Source organism: Puccinia triticina, chromosome 2A (genome assembly GCF_026914185.1).
Source record: "Puccinia triticina chromosome 2A, complete sequence".
Classification (NCBI taxonomy): Eukaryota; Fungi; Basidiomycota; class Pucciniomycetes; order Pucciniales; family Pucciniaceae; genus Puccinia; species Puccinia triticina.
Window position 1 is genome coordinate 3627144 of NC_070559.1, and position 10459 is coordinate 3637602.

The window sequence follows — 10459 nt, forward strand, 5'->3', positions numbered from 1 at the left end:
TGTAGACACATGGACTTAGTGTCTCAGTGTCTGACAGCCAGAGTGTCTTAAACCGGCCACCTGTCACCACAGGAAACTTCCATGTGCGGATAGTTTTTTGGGGGGAGCTGGTGGCGCGCACGGAGGGGGCTCCAAGGTCTAGTGAGGTTGAGTCCACGGTAATTCACGTGCGCAAAGAGTTTCCCTCCGTGCGCAAATTAAATCTTTTTCTAATAGAGTGGAGTGTGTATAAGCGCGCTGCTTATTCGATTTATTCTGACAGTTAGATCTGACTAGGGAGCTAGCTGACACTATTTAACTCAGTCACAAATGTAAATTGCAGATGATGATGTCACAACGTGTTTTTTTCCAATACATTTTTTCTTCTTCTGATTCTTAGATGGTACATGATACTTCAAGTTTGGAGACATACAGTTGAGCTTGAAAGGAAAGAGGGTTTAGATATGACCAGCACCACATTGGCCTGCAACTTCACGCTGGATGCTGGAGGCGGGCGAGACATTGGCTCGTGCCACCGCTGGAAACGTCTATTTTTTCAAACATGTATGGTGATTATTTAGCCTTTTGGACACAAAGCTTACAGGGGCTCATATGAAAATATCACTTACTTTAAAATTATCCAAAATTTGGCTATCGAGAGCAAACTTGTATGGCGAGGACTTTCTCAATAGGTTAGTGACACAAGGTCTTCCCAGAATTGACGTGCATCGAGCGGCTTCTTCAGGTTTCATAGGCACATAAGAGTGCCCAGCGTCTTGTGTTTCGATATCGGAAGGGTTTTGGATTTTGACGTTTTCAAAAAGGTTTCCTTCCGCTAAGACTTTGCTTCCACTTCCTATCTCAAACGTCTCACCTCTGCTCACAAAGTACCCGATGTTAGTAAGGAGGTACTGCGAGTGATCCCGGTAGCAAGAACGAAATCTCTCACAAAATATTCGTGTGCACATTGTTGTAGCTGGAAATACAAAACGTTGTGGTGTCAACATAGCTATCAAGACAACCATCTGGGGCAGAAAGCGTCGGAAATATTGACATACTAGTGTAGTAGTACCTTGGGATTCCCAGAACCCCCTGTTTTTGGAGTTCTGCCTGAGGTTGAATCAATACAGCTGGTAAAAGCTTAAAGCATGAGTATTTTTGCCCCGGTTCATGTTTTCTTCTTGGATTATTTGGTTCGAGTGTATAGGCACGAGAGGAAGAACTCAACTTGCGAGCCATAGTTATTTGGTCATCGGCGCCGGAGAGTAGTACTGTCCAGTAATGACGGCTAATAGTTCATCAATCTATCAGTTTGAAAGATTTAAAAATTTAATTATTCATGATGGGCCAAATTGAATGCACTCACTTGCTACACCTTTGTGACCATTTAGTTTTTCCCGAAAAAAGGTTGTTGGATATTGTGATACCCGTGTTGGCTTCAACCTGTTGCATACCGCCGCTGGCGATCATTTGACGACCTATGTGGCTGAAAGTGCAGTGATCGATCCATATCTGAAAACAAGAAGCTCGGGAGTCAAAACCTCGCTAATGGTGCTCTCAGGAGAAAAGTCTAATTACATCTTTCGCGCCGTCCATCATAATTGCATCACCTCCCCAGACCTGTTGATTGCTTCCAGAAATTTCAATTGAATGAGAGGTTTGAAATTTGTGTATGCCGGAGAGATAGGGCGAGAAAAAGGAGAAGCAATCAAATCACTGACAATGGATGGATTGAGCCAGGTAATGTGAACATTCTAGTGAGGATAGTTGATGAATAAGTGGGATGAGTTTGAGAGGCTTATGAAAATTTGGTCAATGAAAACGAGGGAAACAGACCTGAATGATGATGTTTTGGACGCGATATATAAGAAAACTGATGGAAAATATTAAAAATCAATCAGATTGACTGTGAATTTAGCAAGGAAGGTAGGCGTGAGGCTGCATAAGTTACCCTTTCCCTTTGATCATTGCTGATTTGCCGACACCTACTAGAGTCTTCTGACCTTGAATCTTTATCGGATTCAACGGAGAGACTTCAATTGGGACCTAGGGAAGTAAGTTTTCATGAATGACTAGACTACAGTGCAAGATTAGAGAAGCGGTGCATACGGGAACGTTTCCCGGAAGCTTTTTCTCTTTGCTACACCAGTTGTCTAAAACCGCAAGAATTTGGTTAGCCCTGTTACAAATCAGCCATAGCTGAAAGACTGACCATAATTCATTGCTAACTGTACCTCCATTCCGTTTGGACAAGACTTCCAAGGTTTGCTAAAACAATTAAGAAAATAAAATGCTATGTTAGCTGAGGCAAAACCAAATTGCTCTTCAGATCACTTTGAAACATGTTTACCATCCTGTGGTGGTTGTGTTAGTGGGAGAAGTAAAGTCGTAAGTTTTGTCGATCCTAATAACTCTTGGGACTTTGTCAGTCAGCCAGGCTTCCAGTTCGGCGGGACTCCTTGGTGTTTGAGGTTTGGCTTTGCCGCCACCAGTTACTTTGGATCCGAAGCCAAATGGAGTAGCTTTCGCTGCGCCTTTCGGGTCGGGGAGATTTCCGGACGCGTCCTCGATGGAACTAGGCTTCAATATACCCGATTTTTGTCCGCGAATGCCAGATGGCTTGGAAGGTTTTTCTGGGGAGCGGCGATGGATATGAACACTAGGATCTGCATTCGCCAAGAGTATTATGGACAGTACCGGCAGGCAGAGAAAAATGAAAGATAATGAACCAGCCATCAATTAATTAGATGCTAGTTGTAAGAGTTGCCTATTCGCGGCTGTCCACGTGAATTGGCACAGTAGGATTGAAAGAAAAGAAGTTTGACCGAATTCTTGATGCCGGGTGTGGAATAGAGACCTTGAGGGATCGATCGATTAGGCCCGGAAGAATGAAAACAGAACTTGGAATGAGGATCGAAAAGAACTATATGTACACGGAAGAGAACCTTCTCTGGCTGAGAATATTTTCAGTTGCGAGAGGGAAGATGGCCTCCTCAGTCAGCTTCGTGAGCCCGCTTTTGACCTTGGCAGTTGGCACACTGAAGGGTTGCAGGCAACCTTTAGGGTAACTGCAACCGCGACCCACCCTCACTCAACACACAGGGGGCTTTTTCCTTTCTATTTTACACTAGGGAACAGCGCGGCTTCGCCGCGACCTGTACCAACCGAGCTTAACCAAGCCTCTCTGGAGGAGAGCCCCGCAGGGTCTCTGTCTCACGGAGAGGCTTGCCCCCAACACCCCTTTCGATACCTCCCTGACTATACAGCAGTACCTGCATGTAGTGTGTGGAACCTGCTGGACAGTCAGCCAGCGCACCTCGCCAGTCCTCGCTGCTCCGCGAGTCCCCTCGGCTGGTTTCCCACCGAAACTCGACAAGTCCTCCAAGAAGTAAGCCAGAGTAAGCCCTCATGCTGCGCAGCCAAGTTATGTACATACACAGCGGGACTACCCCGCGTGAATTGGAACCGTAAGGAGGACGCGACAGTAGCCGTGGCGTTGTACGACGCAATAGGACGCACCTATGACTACAAGCCCCCATGTCGCACCTATTCCACCGACTGGGACGAGCCCAGTCACTAGCCCGGCTTCCCCACGCACCTGTGACCCGGAAAGGACTTGGGTGTCCTGCCCGCGTCACAAGGGGCGTCACAAGAACAGTAGGGCTCCGTCATTAGACGGTTGACCCAGGCTGTACTGTCACTGCCGACACCCAGTTGTGAGGGCCGCCCTATTACTCCTACTTCTTTAGTAGCTATGAACAAACTCAAGAGAGAGTGTCGCTTGTTTTCGGATGTAATAGAGGGTAGTTTATCTTCGAGTGAAGATTAAACTCTTGAAGGGTAATTTAGACTTTGTTGATTTTATTTCGGAACTCAAGAGTGATGAAGACTAAGAACAAAGATATCGCGATGAGGAAGAGGAAAGGAAAGAAACAACATCCCCGACAAGGCTAAATACAACGATGAAAGCTCGGATAACAAAACTAAACTGTATAATTAAAAGCCAGAGTAGAAATCGTAAAATCTACTAGTAGTTCATAAGAAATCTTACATAATTAATAATAAATCTCTTATAATATAAGTAACATGTAGAAAACGTTACAAATTGGCCTGACCTTGTACCTGGAATTCTTCCGCCACCTTGCCCGCGGACCTGCTTTTCCTTTTTGCTTTATTTTTAAGGTCTTTCTCACGAATCAGCTTAAATGATTGTAAAATGGAATTTACCCCTGTTGGAATGTGTTCCTTGGCTATCCACGTATCATTCGCCACCGTCTAATTCTTCCAAGAAACAAGATAATCAAACTTACCTTTCTTTAGAGACCTTACATCCAAAATAGCTTTCATTAACGACCAATCAACAATTTCTCCATCTTCATAATATCTTTCCTTTATACCATCCGTCAACCCGCAATCCACAACACCATTTGGCCTAACATAACAAACAATTAGCGACACGTTGAAAACCGGATGTAATTTAGGATAATCTTTTAGAATGTCTAATTCTACCGCGTTCAATCCTACCATCTTTTTAACCCAAAACGGACCTATGTATCTGTAATCAAGCTTTGAATTCAAACGCCTGGACTGTATAAACTTCCGCATCAGTAAGACCTCGTCTCCTTCTTCATAAACTGGCGACGGCTTCTTTCCCGAATTATAATAAAGAGCTTGTTTCTTACGTGCCAAAACCAAACATTCCATTGCCTTCTCTTGGGTCAGCTGCAAGTCTAATAAAAACTCATCCAACTCCTTCCGCCCCAAACTCTCAGTCATAATGTTAAACTTTGGGTGATGACCATAAGAGAAAAAAAAATGGAGAAACTCCTAAACTTGCCGAATCTAAATTATTAACAGAAAACTCTGCCATGTCCAAACACTTATCCCAATTGTCTTGATAATAGGAACAGAAATGACGTAAGTAATCTTCTAAAACTTGATTCATCCTTTCTGTTTGACCGTCTGTTTGAGGATGATACGCCGTTGAAAGAGCCGACCTTATGTTCAACGCATTCTTCAAACACTTCCAAAATTCACTCACAAATGTGGGTCCTTGATCAGAAACGATCCTATCCGGTAATCCATGCAATCAAAAGATATGCTTCCTAAATAAATTAGCTAATACCGCCAAAGAAGAAGATTCTTTACAAGGAATGAAATGAGTCATCTTACTTAACAAATCAATAACCACTAAGATTGAGTCAAATCCGGCCGACAAAGGTAACTTTGTAATCATGTCCATTCCTATGGTACTCCACGGCTTCGGTCCTGAAACCAACGGTACCAATTCACCATCACGAGCCTGCCGCCGCGCTTTCACCCTTTGACAGGAATCACAGGATCGCACATAATCAGCCACATTCTTACCTACTCCAGGCCACGAGAAAGTCCTCGTTAAAGTCGACAAGGTTTGTGCTACCCCGGGATGTCCCACCGTCGGAGCGTCGTGATACATCTGTAATATCCTTATTTTCAACTTCTCTGGGACCAAAATCCTGTCGTGATGCAACACCAAATTATTCATCTTTCTTACATCTTTACCTAAGTAGTCAGTATCAGTGTAGTTCTTAGCAAAATGATTTAACAAAAATTGATTTGGCCGCTGAAAAGCAATGTCATGAATACCATGAAACCCCACAACGTCCGATGGATGTGTCTCATTTATCGCCTCCATAGGAACCAGTTTATCCGTTATAGAACGAGCCTCCGGAAAATCCTTACGATCACCGACATAGTCTTCTCGTCTACTCGGCGCATCCGCCGGATTCCGCTTCCCTGGCACATGATAAATCAACATGTTAAAATTATCCAAAGTTAGTGCCCAACAAGCCTGCTTTGGAGATAAATATTTTGCCGTCTTGAAGTACAATAAATTAGAATGGTCAGAAAACATTTTTACGGGCTCTTCTGTACCCATCAACCATGCCCGCCACTCCTCGCATGCTTCAACAATGGCCAATAATTCTAGATCAAAGATCATCCACGATCGTTCCCTATCAGTCAACTTCCTCAAATAATAACTTACCGGCAAAAGCTTGCCATCCTTATCTGGCTGACTCAACACTGCGGCTATAGCAAACCCCGAACTATCTGTATGTACGAATCTAGGTTTATCAAAATCAAAATGTACTAACAATGGCTCATTGACGAACAAGGATTTCAAATCGTCGAAAGCCTTCAACGATAATTCCATTTTCCAACCGACACGATCACCCAATCCATCCTTTGTCATTGAAGTCAAAGGACCTGCTACGTCAGAAAAACCCGGTATAAATTTCCTATAGAAATTAGTAAACCTGAGAAACTTCCGCAGTTCTTTTAAATTAGAGGGATACGGCCATGAATTTATTGTATCTAGCTTTCTTACGTTCATCTTCAAACCCTCCTGTGTTATATCAAACCCCAAAAAAGTCACCTTAGGACAAAAAAACTCACACTTACTCAAAGATGCCTTCAAAGAATATTCCCTCAGCTTCGCTAGAATCCTCCTTAAATCCAACAAATGATCTGCTTCCGTCTTAGAAAAGATCAAAATATCATCAATATATACGAAACAACAAACATCCAAGTATTCACGTAACACATGTTGAATAAAACGTTGAAAAGTCGCCAGGGCGTTAGCCAAACCGAAAGGCATAACTTGATACTCATACAATCCCCATGGTGTCCGAAAAGCTGTCTTCCACTCATGACCCGGAGCCACCCTTAAAAGATTGAAAGCTGCCTTTAAGTCAATCTTGGACAAAAACTTACAGCCATGAAGATTATTTAGCAAATGAGAAATCACCGGCAATGGATATGAATCCCTAATCGTCATCCCATTTAGGAGCCTATAATCTACACAAGGACGATCAGCCTTTCCTTCAACCTTGACATAAAAAATTGGCGCCGCCGCTGGTGAGGAAGACACTCTAATGAAACCTTTAGCCAAATTCTCATCCACGTACAGCTTCAACGCATCTTGTTCTTCTTTACTTAAGTTATACATTTTACCAAAAGGGGGAATTGAATTCTCCTTCAGATTAATTTCGCAATCAAAGCCCACACGATGGGGAGGCAGCCGTGCTAAGCTCTCTGTCACGAACACGTCAGAAAACTCTCTCAACAAACACGAGCTTTTTGACTCTTCAATTGCGGAATTAAAAGAGATACAACCGTTGATAACAATATCATTATCTTTCCCACCAATGAAAGTGTTTGTGTCTTTAAGCCAAGTACTACCTAGAATAATCTTAGAAGAAGACAACCTGGTCACATTTAATCGCACTTTGGATTCTAAAAATTTACCATCTATGATCGGAATGAGAAGAGAAACCTCAACAAAAGAAACCACATTGCCTGACACCGCCTTCGAACCATCGAAAGACCTAATTGATAAAGGTTGAGAAAGCGCAAAAGTAGGAAGCTCCTGAATTGTAACAAGACGGTTGTCAATAAACGAATTTGAAGCACCAGAGTCCACCAAAACGTGAACATCAAAAACATTGTTCAAACCCGCAATAATCTTCCCTTGAAACATAGGACGATCATTTATGTTTGAAACCAAAACTCGATAGAAAGGCTTACATTCATCATGTTCCTCCTTGCTTAACTCCCGATTAAATAACAATTCCGCAACCGAGAGAGTCTCATTGGAGATTGAGTCAACATAACGAACTCCCCCATACTCCGCGCCCGAATTCTGATCCATGGAGATAGAAGGGGCCAAATTTGAGGCTTGAGGAACCGATTGAGTTCGCTTCTTGAAGATTGGCTGTTCCGAGACTTCTGAGACTGATTCCCGTTTCTTCCCTTTGTCGGCATAGCGGGAGCGACTCGGATCCGCTCAATTTTGATCTTTGCGCAAAGTCCCGCCCCAACCCTTCCAAATCTGAAGTAAGTCCTCCTTCTTCATCCATTTGTCTTCCGGTAAGGGGCAACCTCTTTTCTTATAATGATCTTCATCAAAAGCACCCGCACAACGAATGCAAAGTCCTCGTCGAGTAGCCTCAACACGCCATAACGGAAAATTAAAACCCGAATCCGCGGACATTACATCGATATCCATTGGTACCTGTTGAGTTGTCTTGACTGGGGGGGGAACTGGTGCAGGAACTGGAGGGGGAACAGCGACCCAATACTCGATTCTGGTCGCCGGAGCCGCTCGACGATGATTTAAAGCCGCCACCTCAACCGCATCCGGAGCCAAAGCTACTGCTCTCGCCTGTTTAGCCTTCAAAGTTTGAATTGAAGACCATTCGCCCCGAACCAATCCACACTCGTGAATCTTGACGTTGACACCATCTTGATAGAGAGCCACCAAAGTCGATTCAGAATAATCGACCAAATGTAAATACAAATTGAACTCAATATTGAAGTCGGTAATAGACCTTGAACCTTGACGTAAAGATGAAAGCTTAGCGCGAGCTTCTTCCACTTCCTTATGGTTTGAAAACAAGTCCTTCAGAGCCCCGAGAAACGATTCCGAGTCCGCCAATTCCGGAATGACAAAGTCATTCAAGGATGAAGCCCGCAAAACCGGCACCCCTAGCTTCTCGGCATTCTCCTTCAGAAGTCCACGCCACCAGTAATAAGAAGGGCAGTCATCGCCTAAATTACCGGATGCCGCCCTAAAGTACGACGCGATCCAGAGAATTTTTTGACGCTCTGTAGCAAAATTATTGGGAAATTGCGCAAAAGTATCTCGCATAGTCGCACAGAAACGGTAAGTCTCACAAATATTCCCAGAAAAATAGATATGTGAATAATGAGGAGGTTCTGGATTAGACTTCACCGCAGATCGACGAGAGAAAGAGTCCTCCAACACCGACATGCGAGAATTGATCAAAGAATTCGTAGAATCTAATGAATTGCGAACCTGGAGAAATTCTTGAGAATAATGAAGCTTCATTCTAGTAAAGTCATTAGCAAAAACCAACAGCTGCGATAATTCCTTAATGGTTGCATCATTCTTACGAATAGTTTCCTCGTTCCTTCTAGCTTGAACTTGAAGACTAGCAATTGCCTGAGAATTAGCAACAATCGTTTCGTCACGATCCGGAAGTTTATTGACATCCAATCCGGCAATCAAACCCAAAACCACCTCTTCTTGAGGAACCGAACCCAAAGCACCTTGATAAGAAGATTGATGAGGGCCAGGAGAAGTCGATATCGGTAATGAGTCAATGGGTTGAGGCTCGAAATTAGCCGGAATTGGGCCGAGAGGTGGAAGGGAACGTTGATTATCATCGGAAACAGTGAAATTCGGAAGAGGGCTTTGAAAAGGAGTCACAAAAGGTTGTCCAGCGTGATGAGAAAAGGAATTCGGGTTGGGAGACGAAGATAAGGACATGCGAATAGGGAGAACTGGAGAAGAGTTGTTGGACATGATGACTATATTTTATTTATATTTTGAAGGTTGAACTTGCGAAAGCTTAATCAAAACAAAGAGATAGGTTGATAAAGCAAATGAATAACCAAAGATCGCCAAAATTTTATATGTTTGGAAATCTAAGGTTGGAAGATTGCAATATAATTGCAACGTTGTAACCGCTGCGCTGCGCTAGACAAAGCGGTCATTTAGCGCAGCGCAGCGCTTACACCGCTACGTCCCATAGCGCTAAATTTAGCGGGGTACTGTTTCATCCTGAGGGGTGGCAGTGTTAGCGCAAATCCGCTACGCTATCCGCTAATTTAGCGGATAGCGCAATTTTATTGTGTTTTGAATGGCTTTTAACATGATTTAAACCTGTTTTTGAAAACCGCTGCACTACCGCTGAAGCGCAGCGGTTCAGCGCTACGCGGGCGCTTTTTTTAGCGCGCTGCAAATCACCGTTTTTTCCTGGGAAAACAAAAAGCGGTTAGCGCAGCGGTCTGACCGCTGCGCGTAGCGGTTAGCGCAGCGGCACAAAAACCGCTGCGCTAACCGCTTCGCTACGCTAAACGCAGCGCAGCGGTTACAACGTTGATAATTGTGAGGGCCGCCCTATTACTCCTACTTCTTTAGTAGCTATGAACAAACTCAAGAGAGAGTGTCGCTTGTTTTTGGATGTAATAGATGGTAGTTTATCTTTGAGTGAAGATTAAACTCTTGAAGGGTAATTTAGACTTTGTTGATTTTATTTTGGAACTCAAGAGTGATGAAGACTAAGAACAAAGATATTGCAATGAGGAAGAGGAAAGGAAAGAAACAACATCCCCGACAAGGCTAAATACAACGATGAAAGCTTGGATAACAAAACTAAACTCTATAATTAAAAGCCAGAGTAGAAATCGTAAAATCTACTAGTAGTTCATAAGAAATCTTACATAATTAATAATAAATCTCTTATAATATAAGTAACATGTAGAAAACGTTACACCAGTGGTAGTGTAGCCCCTTCCCTGGGGGCCCAGCCCTGGCTCGCACCCACAGGTTTGCCTTTGATGGTCGTTTTCAAGCAGCGGAGCCCTTTCCGGAGGGGCTCCAGGATTTTTTGAGTTTTAAATAGAAGTGCGATTC

At 43.5% G+C, this 10459-nt stretch overlaps 1 protein-coding gene across 1 annotated transcript; it reads right to left on the minus strand.

Annotated features, from left to right (window-relative positions):
* Positions 1-437: 437 nt before the first annotated feature.
* On the minus strand, positions 438-2715 carry PtA15_2A368 (uncharacterized protein; the record flags this gene model as incomplete). The annotated part of the gene is made up of 13 exons (XM_053166382.1): positions 438-527; positions 609-855; positions 929-955; positions 1038-1109; positions 1208-1267; positions 1346-1491; positions 1558-1599; positions 1701-1733; positions 1816-1852; positions 1983-2012; positions 2089-2132; positions 2214-2247; positions 2330-2715. 13 exons carry the CDS (start codon positions 2713-2715, stop codon positions 438-440), a joined length of 1248 nt encoding a protein of 415 aa, XP_053017610.1.
* Between the last annotated feature and the right edge of the window lie 7744 nt (positions 2716-10459).